Source organism: Populus nigra, chromosome 9, assembly GCF_951802175.1.
Source record: "Populus nigra chromosome 9, ddPopNigr1.1, whole genome shotgun sequence".
Lineage (NCBI taxonomy): Eukaryota > Viridiplantae > Streptophyta > Magnoliopsida > Malpighiales > Salicaceae > Populus > Populus nigra.
This window is the reverse complement of record NC_084860.1, coordinates 14,896,757-14,917,940: the sequence shown is the minus strand read 5'-3', so window position 1 is coordinate 14,917,940 and position 21,184 is coordinate 14,896,757. Positions and strand designations below refer to the sequence as shown.

General features: G+C 37.2%; 1 protein-coding gene across 1 annotated transcript; it reads right to left on the bottom strand.

Annotated features, from left to right (window-relative positions):
* Positions 1 to 996: 996 nt before the first annotated feature.
* On the bottom strand, positions 997 to 2,828 carry LOC133703257 (cytochrome P450 726A27-like). Its single transcript, XM_062127717.1, has 2 exons — positions 1,920 to 2,828; positions 997 to 1,693 (listed from the first exon to the last, which is right to left on the bottom strand). The coding sequence occupies exons 1-2, from the start codon at positions 2,811 to 2,813 to the stop codon at positions 1,073 to 1,075; spliced, it is 1,515 nt and encodes a 504-aa protein (XP_061983701.1). The 5' UTR covers positions 2,814 to 2,828; the 3' UTR covers positions 997 to 1,072.
* Between the last annotated feature and the right edge of the window lie 18,356 nt (positions 2,829 to 21,184).

The following is a 21,184-nucleotide window of genomic DNA, read 5'->3' as shown; positions in this document are numbered from 1 at the left end:
TATAGATTATAATTTTAAAAATTAAATATACGAGAATAAAATTTTTACAAAATCATCCTCACAAACAACAAAAATAATAATGCTTTGGTCGCCGAGCAAACCTTAAATACCAAAAATTACATTTTGTTTTTTTCTTTGACAGAATTAGGCCTTGCTATAATCAACCTTAGATCTAAAAGACTGAGCGTAGTCACATGGAATGGGTTTCCTAGCCAAGCCCAAAAATAATACAGGCTTCAGTTAAAGAAAAACATGTGGGCTACAAAAAATGCAGTGATTATCCAAGAAAAGGAAACTGAGGCTCACGGCTGGAGCGAGACTGATGCTCACCGCTGTTACAAAGAAATAAGGCTGCTGAGACTTCAAGCCTCTGCTACATGGTCACAACTGAATCAAATGCTGCACACGGCTGCAACAGAGGCGGTGCAACTGCTGCTCGCGGTGGAGTCTGTTACTGCTCACTGCTTCGGTGTTGCCATGGCTAGGGGTGTAACTCTTCTGACACCGGTCAACCGGTTTAAGTTTTATTGGCAAGCGGTTGGAGTTCGCTGCTAGCTGTTGCTGGTGCAGAGCCTTAGTGGAGTAATGAAGGCTAGGAGAGAAGAAGTGGTGGCTGTGACGGATCCTACCAGGGTCTCTGATTGTTGTTTTTGGCTGGAATAGGAAGCTGGTGGTGTTCTCGTGTGGTGTACTAGGTGCTGTAGGGGAGGAGAAATGGTATTTTTGGCTGGAACAGCGGAGGAAAAGTGGTGCTTTGTATTATTATTTTTATGTTTTTTTTAAGTGTGTGGGCGTGGGTTTTTCAGTTCTCTCCTTTCCCCTTATTTGTTGGAATGGGTTGCTTTTATTTAGAAGAGGTGGGGACAGTGCACTCCCTTCCTCCCTCTTTTTCTTTTTTGGTTGAATTAGGACAATTTGAATTGATTATTTAAAAAATATATAAGAAAAATAAAAATATACAGATAATTTTGGGGAACCAAAATTAAGTCATGAGAAATTATATCATATATTATAAGATAAATGCAACTTTTATTTCATAACATATTTTAGCGCTAAAATGATTTAGCAGTTTTTATCCCACGAGTGAACGATATGAAATGGGAATCAACTTAAGATCTTGTTTTCTTTTAACTGCGCCACCAAAAGACTCAGTCATGTCAAGATTTTCAGGCTTCAATCCACCAGCAGGTTTCCAGTCAAAATGATATAACATCTGCGCAAGTGGGAACTCAGTGTTGGCTGTAGCAAACAACATGCCAGGGCACATCCTCTTTCCAGCACCAAATGGGATGAATTCAAAGTCGCTACCCTTAAAATCAGTCGAAACATTGATGAATCTCTCTGGATAGAATCTCTCAGGTTCATTCCAACAATTTGGATCTCTTCCAATTGCCCATGCATTAATCAATACTTTACTTTTGACGTGGATGTCGTATCCATTAACATCACATCTCTTCCTACACTCTCTTGGAATCAATGGTATAGGAGGATGTAATCGTAGAGTTTCTTTGATAATCAACTTCAAGAATTTTAAATCATGAAGGCTTGTTTCGTCAGGAATAGTTCCAAGATCATTGAAGACTTGTCTCACTTCTTTTTGTGCCTTTTCCATGACTCTCGGGTTCTTTATCAATTCTGACATTGCCCATTCTAAAGCTGTTGACGAAGTGTCACCTCCACCACTGAACATTTCCTGAAAGGTAATTAAGTAAAGCATGACGTATTAGAAAGGATTGAGTTCACTTCCAGTTAGGAGGAGTAACATGATGTAAGTAAAAATATAGAGTATAGACCGTTGGTTTGCTTTTAAATATATATATATGATTTCATTTCATCAAGTTTGTGGATGGTTATATTTTTTTTATTAAAAAATTGATTAATTAATTAGTTCTTCTAACAAAGCGAAAATATATACTAACCAGGATGATTGCTTTGATAGTGCTTGTTGTTAATTGGAATTCAAGGTTTCCATGGTCTTGAAGATTCAAAAGAACACCAAGAAGATCATCCTCTTCGTTCTTGCCCATCTTTGACGCTAAAGCGGAGTTGGCTCTACGCTCGGAGATGATGCTTTCAAGTATGTCATCTGCTTCTTTGTGCATCCTTTCGAGTCTAGACCTGACCCGACTGACCATGTAAAGAAATTTGGAGGAAGGGAATATATCTATCATATTCAAACCTCCAAGTGCCTCCGCCAATTCCTCAACGATTGGTAAGAAAGCTTCTTGGTTTTTGCATTTCTTACCAATGCTTGTTCTCGCAGTGATGCCATTTTCTAAAGAAAATATCATCCTACTAAGGTTGATTGGAGACCCCTCTTTTGAATAAATGGAAGTAATAAAATTAGATACCTCTTCTTCCCTAATAGATTTGAAAGATCGCACACGTTTTGCAGAGAGAAGCTCTAATATGGAAATTTTTCTTAGCTGTCTCCAGTATTCGCCATACGGCGCAAATGCAATGTCTTTACGGTTGTAGAACAGGACGCTTGCAGCTACGAGATGAGGTCTTTCAACAAAGTGGATTTCATGGGTTTTCATCACTTCTTTCGCTGCTTCTGATGAAGAAATAATGACAGTGGAAACTTCACCAACTTGAAGTTGCATGACAGGTCCAAATTTCTTGGCCAAGTCCCTTAGGCGATGATGGGGCAGAGGGTGAACTAGCTGGTGAAGGTTTCCAATAAAGGGTAATTTCCATGGCCCAGGAGGTGGATTTGAACTTGACTTGTTGCTTTTGATAAGTTTCGTCCATGTCCATGAAATGGAGATAACGAGAAGGATGGTTAAAAAAACGGGGAGGGAGATCAACATTTGCTCTACTCTGAAAAACAAATATTAATTAGTGACAGGGTCTCTGATTGTTGTTTTTGGCTGGAATAGGATGCTGGTGGTGTTCTCGTGTGGTGTACTAGGTGCTGTAGGGGAGGAGAAACGGTGTTTTTTGCTGGAACAGGGGAGGAAAAGTGGGACTAGGAATTCCCTCTGGTTTTGGTTGGACTGATTGCGAACGCAGTGTGTGGGTGTGGGTTTTTCAGTTCTGTCCTCTCCCCCTATTTATGAAGGTGCCTAGGCTCCTTCTATTTTCATTGAATTCGGACAATTTGAATTGATTATTCAAGATTTTTTTTTATTAAATCCCTGATCATGTTAATTTTGGCATTATCTTTTATCCTGGTTTTGAATATTTTTAATTTTATTATCATTGAGCTTTAAAATTCTAATTTCTTTAAATTTTCTCTTGATTTTTATCTCTTTCATTTTGATCCTTGATTTTAAAATTATTCAATTTACCATTAATTAGTTTTCAAACTTTAATTTTCCTGTAATTACAGTCCCTGAATACTCACATCTCTTTCATTTTGATCCTTGATTTTAAAATTATTCAATTTACCATTAATTAGTTTTCAAACTTTAATTTTCCTGCAATTACTTACACCCATGATTGTATCAATTTAACCTTCTAAAGCTCCAATTATATTCCTAATCTTTGCAAATTGATTTAAATTAAAACCTCTTTTTTCAATTGAATCTCTGATTGAATCCTCCCAATACATGAAAAGTTTAATTAAGTTATTAAACCTAATTAATTCTTTTAATTTTAATCGAATTGAATTTCAACCTTAAATTTTGCTCCAAATTAAGTCTTTCTTCAACCCATCTTATCAGCATACTTCAATCTGGTTATTTTTCTGGTATTTTTATCTTTTGCAACTCAAATATTTATTTCCTCGTATTCTGAAAATATTTTTTTGAATTTTAAATTTCTGATTTTTTTGGATTTTTTGAATAAAAAATAAAAATATTCAAATAATTTTTGGGGAACCAAACTTAAGTTACATATCATAAGATAAATTTAAAAAGTCATAATTGAAACAACTTTTATTTCATAATATATTTTAGCACTAAAATAATTTAGCAGTTTTTAGCGCACGAGTGAACGATATGAAATGGGAATTAACTTAAGATCTCGTTTTCTTTTAATTGCGCCACCAAGAGACTCGGTCATGTCAAGATTTTCAGGCTTCAAACCATCAATAGGTTTCCAGTCAAAAATGGTATAAGATTTGCGCACGTGCAAACTCATTTGTAAGAAGTCAGCATTTTTCTCTTTCATTTGTTTCATTTGTCTCGTAAGAAAACTCAACTCTTTTGTCATAGAGGACTTATTACCATTTATACAAAAAAAAACTCAAACTTTTTTGACCTAATACTGAATTATTGACATGGGCGTTGGCAAGCGGTAAAGTTAGATATATAGTCGAGGTGTGTGTGTGTGTTTTTCCCGAACAACGCCGTTCATGTGAGGTCACTAGGCGCTAGCCTTGGAACCGGAAGTTCTTAGTTATAGATTTTTCCATGCAACTATTTGGGATGGTATAATCACTCTCACAATATAGTGACGGTGTTAGAAATAAAAATCAACGGTATAAAAAAATAAAAACAAAAATGTATGATATAAATTCATCTAGTAATTTTATATTAGAGAATAATATAAATTATATTTAATATCTTACCTAACAGTTTAAATTATTCAATTAAAATAGTTTTTTAATACAGTATCGCAGTATTCATTACCAAATAATTATCATTCGAATTGTTGAGATTCAATTAGATATTCAAGCTCTGCTTTCTTACCCAGCTGAGAGACGGACAGTTGCCAACACCAAGACTTCTACTTTCTTTCTTGTATTCCTTCTTGGTTGTTACAATTCAGAATCAAGTTGTATTAGTTTGTTAGAATCCATCCGTAATAATAGAAGTCTATCCGTAAGATTCAGGAGCGGCATGGTTAGTAGAATTCTCATGCAAATAAAACTGCTGTTGACTGTTGTTATCAAATATCCCCTTTTTGGGCTCTCTTCGAAACCGGTGTGGAAATGGGTGCTTTCCCTAGCATTGATGACTTCATTCATCCTTGAAAAATCAACTTTCATTTTTCCAACTGTGGATTCATGATTGACGACTCAGTACCAATTATACAATGAAAAACAGTGCAATATCATCTTATCAAAGATAGGTATTTAACTCTTATTAAATATTATCAATATTATCATAATAAAATTATATTTTAGATCTTTTTTTTATAAAATAATAAGATTGATAAATTATAAATACATAATAAAATCTTTAAAATAAAAGTTCATAATTTTTATTTTCTACTCCATATATATTTTCGGAACATCTCTCTTTAAAATATTATTGTATTTTTTTCTCTAAAAAAATATTTATTTAAACATTAGAAAATACTCACATCTATCAAAAAATATTTTTTTGTAAGTACTAACCATAAGTCATATTAGCTTACTAAGTACTAAATATAAACTATCAACTACCTTAATTAAAAAAAAATGGATGAAATTGATAAAATCAATTGTTTAACTAATTATTCAACTTGATAACTTTATTTTTAGACTACTTGGATTTTTGAGATATCATCAAAGTTATAAAGATGCGGGGCAGTGTGACGTGGGTGAAATATATATATATAACAATGAAAATACAATATAGAAGAAACATACAATCCATTATGGGTTGCAATATATATTTAACCACAATGTATTTTTTTTAAGAAAATTTATCACTTGACTTTTTTTATTTCTAATTAAATCCTTGCACATTAAGTTTACTTGAGATTCATTTTGATGTTTTATTTTGATTAATTTTATATGGGGCTCTCATTATGTTAAAAAAAAATTAATATTGATTAGTTAATGCTTAATTTGGTAATAAAAAATATTATTGATTCATACCAATTAAAATATTAAAAACTGAAAAAAATATTTAATATCTTTTTTTCTAAACAGAAAAATCTTTATTTTAGCTTTTTAACTTTATATACGGTTAAAATCAACAAACTTTTTATTATTTTTTTTGTGTATAAAATTCAAATTTATTGTATTTAATACATGTATAAATTTTTTAGTTTGCAATTAGAATTTTTCTTAATAGTAAACAAAACGTTAACAATATTAGTATTTTTAAAAAAAAAATTGTATTAAGAAAAAAATTATTCATCATGCAAGATAGTGTCGGAATAAAACTAGTATATAAATTATCTAGTACATGGTCCAGTGGTAAGAGCTTGAAACTAAAAAAATTTACTTCTCTTTTCGAATCATGTGGTTACTAATATGATATTTATTGGAGATTTATATTATTGTTAACTATAAAACTCGTAAAATTAATTAAAATGCGTGTAAACTGATCTAGACATCTATTTGAATAAAAAAACACTAGTATATATGAGAAAAAATCCAGGACAAAACGTGATGGAGAACGAGAAAAGGGGCAACGAAGAAGTACCTTTTTTGTTTCATTTGTCCCAATACTGAATTCTTTATCGAGGACTTTCGAACGATTGCTCCGAGAAAAATATATCTTTCGCCCTAATACCGAATTCTTCGTTAAGGACTGATCACCCACTAGACAAGAAAAAATATCACAATATTTGGTAAAGAAGTGGGCATGAATATTCGTATTCCTTTAAAACGGCACATTTATTTATTTGTTTTGACAGTAAGGTTGTGACCCCTACAGTAAATCAGACTCTAAAAGAGAGTGATTGATTTAGGTTGTTTTTTAAAGTAATTTTTATTTAAAAAATTATTAAAATAATATTTTTTTTAATTTATTTTTAACATCAATACATCGAAATAATTTTTTAAAAAATATAAATTTTTAAAAAGTACAAAGAACTCTTAAGTCGTCTGTCTGTGCCAATAAGAACACTCTTTCATAACTCTGATGAATAGCTCAATTAGTGAAGTCTTAAGTTTGCTTCCTAATAGTCACGAGTTTGAGTCTCCTCAAAACCACTAGAGATTTATATGGTTATCAATTTCAGAGCATATAAGATTAGTCGCGGTACGCACAAACTAACTCGAATATTTATGTTAATAATAATTAAAACAAACACTCTTTTTGTGTCCTAAATGTGTTTGAGCCCATATCGTTAGTAACTTTGTCCACAAAATTTATGCATCATGGATATGTGCATATTTATTTTGAAAAATAAATATCATATGCTTGACCAAAATCTATATAGAAAATGAGAGAATGATATGCTCATATTTCAAATCTAAATGGGATTAGTAGTCCACAATGAATTATGATAAATCAATTTAAAATAATATGGATAGAGTTAGAATAATAGCATACCAATAAAGCTGTAGAAGTTGCTTTATGACTTGTAATTTTTTTAGAAAGAGTCTTACCACGTGTTAATAATGAAATGTTAATAAATTAGTTGTTAACTAGCCAGTTGATGTAACCTCACACCTATAAACATATGCATATAAAAAGGTGACTTTTTGAATAATGTAGTTACCATTTTCATTTAAAAAAACGACTCCTTTTAATTAATTCAGATATATTTCTCTATATAAGATCCTAGCTATATGCACTTAAATATTGCTCGATCTTTTGTGCTAGAAATAGCAATTAATTGTGTGCTATGACTATTGTTGCTACCCAATTTTTGACCCATGTTTTAATAATTTTTTAGAAAAAATCCAAAAATAGTGAAAAGCATTGAAAACCCAAAAAAATACATTTTTAATACATTTGCATCGTTTTTAGCATTGGCAGCGTCGTCTAAAAAGAATTTAAATTTTCAAAGGTCTTTCGAACGCGTTCAATTTTTAACGCGTTAATTTTAAAATCATTGATTTTCCTCATTGAGTCGACGTTGATATTTGCTCGCTTTCAAAAATACAAAAAAATAAGAAAAATCAAAATTTACAAAAAAAAAGAGGAAAAGAGAAGGAAAGGAAAAGTTGAGGGACTAATTTGAAAACCTAGCAAAACTTTTCCTATAAATACCATGCTAAAACTGAATTTTCAGGGGGTGTAATTTTGGAAACATCAGAAAAAACCCTAAACCTATTTTTTGAAAGAGAGAGCGCCCCCCCTTCCCATTGAAAAAGGAGAGAGCAGGGGCGGCTGCAAGCCTCCCTTTCCCTGTTTACAGAGGCTGGCCGCCCCTCCCCTTTGATTTCCTTCTTCCCCTCGGCAACAGAGAACAAGAGACAGCTCCCTCTCTTTCAAAACCAAACCGGGGGCAGCCCCCTCCCTGTCCTCTCATCTTCTTGAAGCCGCCTCCCTTCCCTTGGTAAGGAAACCAGAGCTCCCCTTCTCCCATTGCAACAAACCGGAGCACCCACAAGAGACCACCCTCACAGCTCCCCCCACAAGGCCACTTCCCCTCTGCCTCTCCCCTTCTCTTCGACAGAACAGAGTCCCCTCACTCTCTCATTTTCATCGCCAGGTCTCTCCTCCACTCGGCCCCAGCGGCGGCTGAACAGCAGCAGCGCCGTCCCTCTCCGTCCTAGCTGTTCGTTTCCATCGACCTCCCTCCCCGGCCATCTCACAGATCTCCAACCGACCGGCCAGCTGCAGCGACCGAAACATGCGCCGTCCCCAGCTTCCCTCACCTCCCACGAAACCCCGCAGCAGCTCCTCCCCTCAGCAGCCGGCCACAGACCCGATCTCCTCAGCACCGCCATTGGGCTCCTCCTTCAACCGACCTCGAGTGGCGGCCCGAACACAACGGCACCTACAGATCAGCAGCCATCCTTCCTCCTTTTGCCAGCTACCAGAAGCGGAGGGGAAGACAAGAAACCCACAGAAGAGCCGATCTGCAGATCTAAAGGAGAAGAGAGAGGCAGATCCCAAAAACCATGAAAGAAGATTAAAGCAGTTGCTTTTTGCGTTTTCTGTGGCTTTGCAGGTCATGGTTGTTACCGCCGGCGAGGAAAAGAAGAGGGGAAGAAGTCGATCCAGACACCCCCTGTTGCTGTGTTTTTCTGTGGCGGCGCGTGAACCCACGCGCCGCCAGTCACGGTGGCGCGTGGGAAGACGCGCCGCTGCTGTTCCCGCGCCTAGAAATCCTGCTGAACACTGTTCCGGCTCCAGAAGGTGTTCCCTATAAATTCCATATTGTTTTGGGGCTGTTATTGTAATTTTAATGTAATTTTTTTGTTTATTTGTTTTGAAATTGTATTGTGTACTGTGGATGTAAAAAAAAAAAAAAGAAAAGAAAAGAAAGAAAAATAAAACAATGATAGAAAAAGAGATTGTGTGTGTTTGTGTATTTTTTTTTATGTATGTTATTGAATCAAAGAAAAAAAATGAATTTAATATTTTAATTTATATGCACAAATATCTAAAGGACAGATAAAAATCATGTTGTATTTCCTATAAAAATGTAGAACATGTATCTACATATATTTGGGAACCAATAACTGATTTATCAAAGCCTTAGAATTGGGCTAAAATTTTATTTTTAAAAACACATCAAGTCCACGAAGCAGCTTACCTCAGGTAGGGTGCGTTAGGGGTGCTAATACCTTCCCTAACCACAACTAGTCCCTTTCCTGTGAATCTCTGACAAGACCAGTACATCAGGTTTCCTAGTAGCCCTCAATAAATTACTAGGTGGCGACTCCGACGAACCAATCAAATCAAAACGAACAAACGAAAAATCGCCAGCCGACGCTGCGCGCGGATTTTCCGACGTGCGACAGAATGGCGACTCCACTGGGGAAGGTATTGTTTTCAACTTTATTGGACTAAGCTTTGTGTTTTTGATGTGTTTAAATTCTCTGCTTTTGTCTTATTTTTTTATTCATGCATTGTATAGAATTGTTTCATGCATCACATATTTTGATTTTTTAAAAGCACACACAAGCTTCGGGTTAAGAGGGGGACTAGCAGCTTACCTTACGACTTTTAGTCAAGGTTTAAGTTTGTGTAAACCTCAACTCTTCGTTGAGTGCTTAGACTGGTAATAGTTGGACACGTGCCATCTCATTGCCTACAAGCCCCTATATTGCCTTCAAGAGGGTGATCACTGGGACAACAAGAGATCCTTTTTAGAGACCAAGTAGTAAACCTACCTTTTGTCTCACTTAAAAAGATTAGAACCTGCCTTTAGGAAGTGTGCTCCGTATATATTGTTTTGCATCAGGGCAAACCCTTCTTGAAGCATCTTGAACTCAAGACTTTTGGGTGACCCAATGGCCGTCACTCAGAAAATTTTCATTGTAGAGTTTGGGGCAAGAATCAAGATTCTTGTTTCATCATACAAGAGTTACGACCATATGTCACCCCTCGAAGGGCGAGTTCATCATATAGTTTTACATGTTCATACATATATCATGCATGTACCGGGTTGAAAGATAGGTTTCCCCCACACAAGTTGTGCTACACGTGAATGAAGAAAGATGATAGAAACGAAGAAAGTTGTCGGGGAGAGGCTCATTGTCAAAAGAAAGTTGAGAGTATCAGAGGTGAAGTAGCTAGAATCAGATCTGCTTGAACAAGTGTAGAGCATCAAAGGGAAATGGAATATCTACACAGTCTTCTGTGGGAACACTGCTTGTCCATGTCCCATTGAAGTTACACCTCTTTTCAGTCCTGAATAATTGCAACAATGCCTTTAGTCATCAGCTAATGACAACCTTTGTTCTTGTTCAGTTGCACTGATAATTATTCATCGCCTCCATATCTGCTAATGGAACCAAATAACTACTAGCTTCTGTACATGGTGCATTAGCCTTCTTTGAAGTTACCCCAACTGTGAGCTCAATTCCAGTTCAGCAGCAAAAAAAAAAAAAAAAAAAAAAAATCGAAAAAAAAAACCAAGATTAGACACTGAACTTCTACGTTGCAGAGCTCTTTCTGTGGAGATTTGTTTTTGGATCTGCCAGTGGGGAATGCAAGAGGGGGTGTAGTAGTTTCATATGCTTTGAAACTTTCTCCCACCAGTGGCACCAACAAAACATTGTAGCGGGCAGAAGAGTCAGACCTGGTCTGAAAATATTAGCAGTCGTCAAGCTTCAATGTGGCAGAGCTCCCTCTACAAAAATCCGTTTATGGCTCTGCAAGTTGGGAATGCAAGAGGTGATTTATTAGTTGCATATGCTATAAAAATCTCTCATCAATTTCAACCCAAAGACACTGTGGCAGGTTGAAGAGCCAGACCTGATCAGAAAAAACATGAGTAGACATCAAACTTCTATGTGGCAGAGCTCTCTCTGTAGAGATTTGTTTGTGGATCTGCCAGTGGGGCATGCAAGAGGGGATGCAGTACTTCCACACGCTGCAAAAAATTGTCTCATCAGTTTCAGCACCGAAACACTGCAGTAGGCCGAAGAGTCAAACCTGGTTTGAAAAAACATGAACAAACATCAAACTTCTACGTTGCAGAGCTCTCTCTGTAGAGATTTGTTTGGGGATCTGCTAGTGGGGCATGCAAGAGGGGATGCAGTATTTTCATATGCTATAAAACTTTGTATCATTAGTTTCAGCACTCAAACACTGGAGTAGGCCGAAGAGTCAGACCTAGTCTGAAAACATGAGCAGTCATCGAACTTTGACGTGGCAGAGCTCTCTCTACAAAAACTCGTTTATGGCTCTGCAAGTGGGAATGCAAGAGGGGATGTAGTAGTTTCAAACGATATGAAAATTTACACCACCAGTTTCAGTACGAAGACACTGTAGTGGGTTGAAAAGCCAGACGTAGTCTGAAAACAAGGGCAAGCATCAAACTTCAACATAGCAGAGCTCACTCTGCAGAAATCTGTTTGTGGCTCTGCAAGTGGAGAATCCAAGAAGGAATACAATAGTTTCATGTCACCTACAAGTTTCTCCCACCACTATCGGCATTAAAACACAAAAGTTGAGAGAATAGACAGACCTGGGCTGAAAAACAGGAAAAGACTGAAACTTCAACAGAGCAGAACTCCCTCTACAGGTGTCTGTTTGCTGCACCGTCAGTGAGGAATCAAAGAGGAGACAAAGGAGTTTAGATTCATCAGGCTCTCTTCCAGTTTTGACAATGTGTGATTCCACACGTCGGTAATGGCGATGCCGCATGTTTCTAGGCACGACCAAGATTACCAAGCTGTTGAAAGGTTTCCGACAACCAACCACAACAACATTGGAATATTGACATGAAGTTGTGAGGATTGCCAAAAGAATTAAGCGAGCCATGAAGAAGTGAAAGATTGAAGGTTCTGCCATGAATTCCAGAACAATGAAGAGAGATGAATAAGAAGATAACTCTGAAGGTGGAAAACCTTATTCATGTGGTTTAGCCAGGTCTCACTGTAGCATCAACTGCTTAAATGTTTTTGCCAAGATTGACATCCCACTGCCACTCAAGTTGGCCTACCACCACCTGTCAGGTTCCAGACTTTTTGCCTGACTCCGACAAATCCCATGCAACCACCATTTTCTAGGTGGTATAATCCAGACAAGAGATGGGATGTCATGGTGGGGTCCTCGGCCATTTCAGTTGAACAAATACAAGAGTTTCAAGAATCGAACTCAGTTTGTGAAAGATGATGTCATCGATCATTTTGTCACCAGATCATCCTCAGAATGACGAGTGATCAGAATTGCTAGGCAAAACACAGATATTGCCAAAGAAGCTGATCTAAGAAGGGGTTAAACTGTCAATCATTTTTGTTTTGGATTTTTGCCCTTCTGCATTTTGTTTTGGGGTCACATCTCACCCTTCAACGAAACATGTCTTCTCTTTGTCTTCTTGTTGTTTTGAAATCAAGCGATGTTTCTTTCAAAGGCTATTTTGAAAAAATATTTTGATCAAACTCCAACATGCAAAGTTTAATCCGGAACATTAAAAGTATTTTGATTGCAAAAATGACTCGATGCCTGAAAATGACATGAGGTGACCAAACAATTTTGAACTCATACCTCTTGAAACTGAGCCACGCACCATATAACTAAGTTTAGTAGTATGCATAATGACATGTAGTGGATTCAGTAGTTATGGACTCGTGAATCATGATTCTTACAAGTCCAAATCATTACACTGGACGAGGTCAAAATTTATCGGTTCTAACCGACCTTGCTTGAAATGAGAAAAGGCCATTTTTGATATCCCTTCACTTTCTAAAGATTATATCCCTTGTAGTCCCATTTTAAGCCTGGTAAGATATTTTCTTTCAAAAAGAAACCCTGACTAGGATCACACCCCACACTGGGGGCAATGAGAGATATGTCATTGGGAAGGATGAAGACACTGATAGAATCAATGATAAAAGAAAGGCTTAGAATAAAAGCCCAATGATTGAGAAAGGGAGAACAAGAAAAGCCATAGATTGAGGGACATCCAAGAAAACTTTGAGGAAGGTTATGAAAAAGCAAAAAAAAGTGGAAATGAAGGAGAATGCCTATCAATTCTAAGAGGGGCAAAAGAGGTTTCAATGGAAGAAAGACACAACAAATGCCAAAAGTCAACACCAAAAAAAATCAAGTTTCATGTCTTTTGGTGTGTCTAGGATAAAGCCTTTAGTGTCTTCAAAATTTTTTAGATTCATTATTCATCAGAGATAAAGTTAGATTAGCATTATGACCTATGTTAAGAGAATTCTGAATTTGATATTAACAAGGTTATATGTCACTTTCTCTACAATGACAATAAGAAAAAAGTTGATGAATAGTTGATATTGATCCTAGGTCTTTGAAACCCTTAAACACCTTTTGAGCCTGTGAATTCCCTTTCTTTCATAGCCATGAACCATAGCCTGCATTACGTGCTTTTGAAAGCCCTTTTCGATCAAGTAAGCAATCTGAACCGATAAATGGCGCTCTCAAAACTTGAAAAGTTTTTCCATAAGGGTCGTGACTTCATGAATTAAGCTACTTGTTATTATGCATGCTAATAAAATTGGTGCTAAAAAAGAAAACAATCTTTCTTGATGAATCCTCAAGTTTCGACTTTGAGCCTTTTGTTTTCCTTGAAATTCACAGAAGGTCACCTCATCGCAAACCATCAAAAGATATACCCAAGATCAAAGTTTAAAACTGACACAAAGAACCATGAAAAAAGTCATTTTAATCTTACAATGGGTCATTTCTGTTTTCAAAATACAAGACAATCAAAGGACTGTATATTTCGAATAACGTGTGTTGGATCTTTGACCGAAGAAACTTGATTTTCAGAAACTGACATCTCTCTGATTTCATTTCAACAACTAGACATTGAATAGACATGATCTTTGAAGTATGAGAGTTGATTCCAGAATAGAAAGATTGTCAAACAAGAAGAATATCGATCGAGTTTGCAAAATCCTACAAGAATGACATCACTTCTTGACACTCCTTGAAAAGTTGACCACCTGGGGGCAATACAGTGGACCCTGAGAAGGAAAACAAAAGGCATTCAGACCAGATGGGGGCAATTAAAGATGATCAAATGATGAATCAATGCACTGAGGACAATGGTGTTTAAAGAAAGCTAATCAGCAGAAGAAGCATTCAGATCATTACCGGGGGCAATGTTGTTCAAAGACAGTCAGTGATTTAGTGAACTTCAGCAGCAATTGATGAGCAATGCTGCACTTGAAGAGCATTTTATTATCGTTAACTTGGGTTACCCTCTAAACATGGCCATGACTCCTGACAGATGTTATCAAGTGAGTGCATTTGAATGAACATCTAACATATGCACACCACCAAGACTGACGGTGGATCAAAGATGTACCTGAAGGACATCTTCATAGCATCATCTTTTGAAACATGGCTAGCAATCGATGAGGATACACGAATGAATGTAATTGAATGGCGAAAAGATACACACCACCAAGACTGACTGTGGAACAATGTTGCACTTGAAGGACAATCTCATATTGTCATCCTTTGAAACATGGTTATCGTACAGTTGCATTTGAATGAATGTCAGAAAGATGAACCCACCAAGACTGACCGTGGGACCATTTGTTTTGAAGCTCAAATGTGCACTTCACCGCATGAATATGGGTGATGAACATCATTGATGATGCCAACACATTTCCTTTCATGATCTGATTTGACAAGCTGAGAGGAATCCATGGAGAAGAAACATTGAGCTTACAACGATGAGCCTTTTACTACGAGGTATGAGATCCATGTTTAGATGACCTGACAGTTCCATGAAGACTGATGATAACATATACTTGAAGAGTATTGTTTCAACTGGGGGCAAGTTCATGACTGATTAACAATCTTGATGGGTGTTGGCATGATGCACACAACCAATCGGAGGATAATTCTCAGAAGAATCCAAAGGAGATAAAATCCTTCATGATGAATCAAGCAACACTGCACTTGGGGGCAGAGTCAAGCTTGATAAACAGCGAGAGCAGTAATCGTCGTGGACAACCTATGGTTGGCACTGCACTTACAGCTGAGTGGATGGCTAGCACATGAATGAGCCAATGCATCGAAAGAACAAAGAAAGCTTGGGAATGCAAACAAAGGCACCCTGTGATGATGGAACATTGAAGAGGGGGGACCTATATTTCAAATCAGGAAAAATCCTCAATATAGTTTAGCAAGATTGGGGACCAAAAAAAAAAAAAAAAAAAAAGAGGAAAAATGGAGAATCATTGAGTTGATAATAACAGAGAATCATGGTTGTGACCTTGGAACGGGAAGAAGATGAGATAAACCTTACTGTTAGGAAAATCTCAAAGAAATGAAAAGATCAACCTTGCAATCACGAAGCATTGAGATTTCAAACCCTGCGATCAGGAATTATCAAGAAGCACCAAGTTTTTCGGCCCTTCTTGATCATCCTTTCAGGACTTCGCTAGGTAAGTCCCATTTTTCACACTTGTCACATCATTTTTCTTGGGTTAGTCACCCATACAATGAGACCATCATTTTTCTTGGGTTTGTCACCCATACAATGAGACCATCATTTTTCTTGGGTTAGTCACCCATACAATGAGACCATCATTTTTCTTGGGTTCGTCACCCATACAATGAGACCATCATTTTTCTTGGGTTCGTCACCCATACAATGAGACCATCATTTTTCTTGGGTTCGTCACCCATACAATGAGACCATCATTTTTTTTTGGGTTCGTCACCCATACAATGAGACCATCATTTTTCTTGGGTTAGTCACCCATACAATGAGACCATCATTTTTCTTGGGTTCGTCACCCATACAATGAGACCATCATTTTTCTTGGGTTAGTCACCCATACAATGAGACCATCATTTTTCTTGGGTTCGTCACCCATACAATGAGACCATCATTTTTCTTGGGTTTGTCACCCATACAATGAGACCATCATTTTTCTTGGGTTTGTCACCCATACAATGAGACCATCATTTTTTTACCTGGGTAGGTTACCCATTATAATGAGGCCATTCTTCCCCCTGGGTAGGTCACCCATTACAATGAGACCACTTTTTGCACAGTTTTTTAGTTTTGATTGAATGAGGTCGCCAGATGGGATCTCATGTAGCTTTGGTTAAAGGGAATCGCCAGATGGGATTTCAGGTTGATCGAGCTACCACACAGTTTTTAGTTCCACTTCAATGAGGTCGCCAGATGGGATCTCATGTAGCTTTGGTTAAAGGGAATCGCCAGATGGGATTTCAGGTTGACCGAGCTACACATATTTTTTTAGTTTTGGTTTAATGAGGTCGCCAGATGGGATCTCATGATAGTTTTGATTTAATGAGGTCGCCAGATGGGATCTCATGTTGGTTCTGGTTAAAGGGGATCGCCAGATAGGATCTCAGGTTAGCCCAACCACACACAGGATTTTTGGTTCTGGTTAAAGGGGATCGCCGGACGGGATCTCAGGTTAGCCCAACCACGCAGATTTTGGTTTTGGTTCAAGGAGGTCGCCAGATGGGATCTCAGGTTAACGAAAAAAAAAAGAGAGAGAAAGAAAGAAAGAAAGAAGAGGAAGAAAGGAAAAAAAAAAGAAGAAGAAACATTTAGAGTTTTTCTTTACAAAGCTTACTATGCGAAACATTGAGGAGTTTTGCTTCGTAAGCATTGTAAAGAGGGGGCATCTGTTGCTACCCAATTTTTGACCCATGTTTTAATAATTTTTTAGAAAAAATCCAAAAATAGTGAAAAGCATTGAAAACCCAAAAAAATACATTTTTAATACATTTGCATCGTTTTTAGCATTGGCAGCGTCGTCTAAAAAGAATTTAAATTTTCAAAGGTCTTTCGAACGCGTTCAATTTTTAACGCGTTAATTTTAAAATCATTGATTTTCCTCATTGAGTCGACGTTGATATTTGCTCGCTTTCAAAAATACAAAAAAATAAGAAAAATCAAAATTTACAAAAAAAAAGAGGAAAAGAGAAGGAAAGGAAAAGTTGAGGGACTAATTTGAAAACCTAGCAAAACTTTTCCTATAAATACCATGCTAAAACTGAATTTTCAGGGGGGGTAATTTTGGAAACATCAGAAAAAACCCTAAACCTATTTTTTGAAAGAGAGAGCGCCCCCCCTTCCCATTGAAAAAGGAGAGAGCAGGGGCGGCTGCAAGCCTCCCTTTCCCTGTTTACAGAGGCTGGCCGCCCCTCCCCTTTGATTTCCTTCTTCCCCTCGGCAACAGAGAACAAGAGACAGCTCCCTCTCTTTCAAAACCAAACCGGGGGCAGCCCCCTCCCTGTCCTCTCATCTTCTTGAAGCCGCCTCCCTTCCCTTGGTAAGGAAACCAGAGCTCCCCTTCTCCCATTGCAACAAACCGGAGCACCCACAAGAGACCACCCTCACAGCTCCCCCCACAAGGCCACTTCCCCTCTGCCTCTCCCCTTCTCTTCGACAGAACAGAGTCCCCTCACTCTCTCATTTTCATCGCCAGGTCTCTCCTCCACTCGGCCCCAGCGGCGGCTGAACAGCAGCAGCGCCGTCCCTCTCCGTCCTAGCTGTTCGTTTCCATCGACCTCCCTCCCCGGCCATCTCACAGATCTCCAACCGACCGGCCAGCTGCAGCGACCGAAACATGCGCCGTCCCCAGCTTCCCTCACCTCCCACGAAACCCCGCAGCAGCTCCTCCCCTCAGCAGCCGGCCACAGACCCGATCTCCTCAGCACCGCCATTGGGCTCCTCCTTCAACCGACCTCGAGTGGCGGCCCGAACACAACGGCACCTACAGATCAGCAGCCATCCTTCCTCCTTTTGCCAGCTACCAGAAGCGGAGGGGAAGACAAGAAACCCACAGAAGAGCCGATCTGCAGATCTAAAGGAGAAGAGAGAGGCAGATCCCAAAAACCATGAAAGAAGATTAAAGCAGTTGCTTTTTGCGTTTTCTGTGGCTTTGCAGGTCATGGTTGTTACCGCCGGCGAGGAAAAGAAGAGGGGAAGAAGTCGATCCAGACACCCCCTGTTGCTGTGTTTTTCTGTGGCGGCGCGTGAACCCACGCGCCGCCAGTCACGGTGGCGCGTGGGAAGACGCGCCGCTGCTGTTCCCGCGCCTAGAAATCCTGCTGAACACTGTTCCGGCTCCAGAAGGTGTTCCCTATAAATTCCATATTGTTTTGGGGCTGTTATTGTAATTTTAATGTAATTTTTTTGTTTATTTGTTTTGAAATTGTATTGTGTACTGTGGATGTAAAAAAAAAAAAAAGAAAAGAAAAGAAAGAAAAATAAAACAATGATAGAAAAAGAGATTGTGTGTGTTTGTGTATTTTTTTTTATGTATGTTATTGAATCAAAGAAAAAAAATGAATTTAATATTTTAATTTATATGCACAAATATCTAAAGGACAGATAAAAATCATGTTGTATTTCCTATAAAAATGTAGAACATGTATCTACATATATTTGGGAACCAATAACTGATTTATCAAAGCCTTAGAATTGGGCTAAAATTTTATTTTTAAAAACACATCAAGTCCACGAAGCAGCTTACCTCAGGTAGGGTGCGTTAGGGGTGCTAATACCTTCCCTAACCACAACTAGTCCCTTTCCTGTGAATCTCTGACAAGACCAGTACATCAGGTTTCCTAGTAGCCCTCAATAAATTACTAGGTGGCGACTCCGACGAACCAATCAAATCAAAACGAACAAACGAAAAATCGCCAGCCGACGCTGCGCGCGGATTTTCCGACGTGCGACAACTATGTTTGTTTTTGTATTTTAAAAATATTTTTGAAGAAATTTAAAAAAAAATAATTTTTTTAAATTAATATTTTTTAGTGTTTTTAGATTATTTTAATGTGTTAATATTAAAAATAATTTTTTAAAAATAAAAAAATTATTTTAATATATTTCTGAGTGAAAAAACACTTTAAAAAACAACTGTAATCACACTCTCAAATACAGTCGTAAGACTTCACCTAAACTATATTGGTTTCTATTATAGTAAATTCTCACTCTTTCTCTTACGTAAACATAGCCAAATCTTGTAAGATCGTTGTGTATTTATCTATAACAATATTTTTTTATATATGCATGTGTTATCCTCGCCATAGATCATATTGCTGAAATATTATAATTCTTCTCTTTTTTATGATTTTTTTTATTCTGCAGAATTCTTTCCTTTCTTAGTATTAGTATTAATGTATATGATACGATAGATTAATTATAGGATCAATACTATTTCTTTTTTAATTATAGGAGTAATATTATAGGCAAAATAACTTGATTAATTGTAGGATCTGATTTGTTAATCCAGTACTATATATATTTGCATATATTCTTCATTCAACACAAGAGTAATAAAAAACTCTTCTTGGTACTTTAAAACTTGATTTATACTTGATTTAAACTTAGTATCAGAGCCTACCCGAAAGGTTCTTCTTCTTTTACATTAGTTTTCTTGATTTATATAGATTGGTTATTACGATGAATGATAAAAATTCAGAGGTTTCCCAACTATCCATGGAAATCTTTTGATCTTAGATAATTTTGTAATGGATATGGGAAGGAATTGCATTTAGTCAAAATCACACAAAACAGAAATTCCGGGTTCTAAAGAGCCATACAGATAGATAGAAAGAAGTTACATACGCGTGCAACACAAAGACAACTTGCATTTTCTTTTCCTTGTCTATTGTACAATCCATTGTGAAGCAACAGAACCACAGAAGGAATTATTCAATTGGCATTGGATTGATGAGCAAAGCAGCCAGCATATCTTTTGCCATGGTTCTAGACTCTGTAAAAGCATCATAATCACTGTAGAAGACATCGGCCACACGAGCAAAATTAAGAAAAACTTGGAGAACCTTCTTGGGAATACCAAGTGGTTCCATATTTATCAAGTTAACAATCATGTAAGTTTTTGGTCAGTAATTCTGAGATTTATAAGATTCTAACTAGTAATTTTTAAAAATAAATATAGAATATGACCAATTAAATTACATCATTTAGGGTTACTCTCAACAAGTTTTGTCAACTCATCATGTGCATCTCGCTTCGATACTCCATGCTGCTTCATACAGCATTCAACACATGGCCTCTTTCATGTTCAAACTGCAATGTAGAAACGAATGTTGCACAAGTTAGATAGGAGTTTAGTCTGTTTTACAATTTGGACAGGTTTTTTAAGTTTATTTCAAACTTCATGAGATGCCACATCGTCGATGAGCCTGAATAGATCAGATGTAGATGCCAGAATTTTAGGATGAGTGAACAACCAATCGAACACCTCCTTTGAAGCGATTTTGCCCATCCCATACAAGGATGAAACTGTGAGCAAAGGGTAAGTACAGCTAAACACCCCATTTTTCCTGTATACTTCTTGTTAAAGTAATTAAGATCGAACACAAAAAGGAGGCTAGAATTCTGAATAATCTGTATATTATGAAATGCCTTAATGTTAATCTAAATACAACTAAAGTATATATAGGTTGAACTGAAAGTACTATTCTACCCTTAATAAATAAGACTACATAAATATTATTTAACATCTCCCCTCAAACTCACGATACGGCAGCTACAAGCATCGAGAGTTTGCCAACCAGAAAACAAAAACGAGAGATGGAGTGCACCTTGGTAAAGAAATCTGCAATCTGCAAGGAAGAAGGAACAAAAGGCAAAGTAATGGTTCCATGCTTGAGATGATGACGAGTAAGATGACAATCGATCTCAATGTGCTTAGTCCGCTCATGAAAAATCGAGTTGTGAGCAATCTGAATAGAACTCTGGTTGTCACAATACATAGGAATAGGATGAGAAAATGAAACTCCCATATCAGCAAGTAACCAACGTAACCAAACAATCTCTTTGGTAGTAGATGTCATGGCACGATATTCTGCTTCGGTGGATGATTGAGAAACAATAGATTGTTTCTTGCTCTTCCAAGAAATAAGAGAATCACCTAAAAAGATACAAAACCCGGTAATAGACTTACGATCTGTGAGATCACTACCATGATCAGCATCAGAATATGCACGCAGCTCCAAGGAAG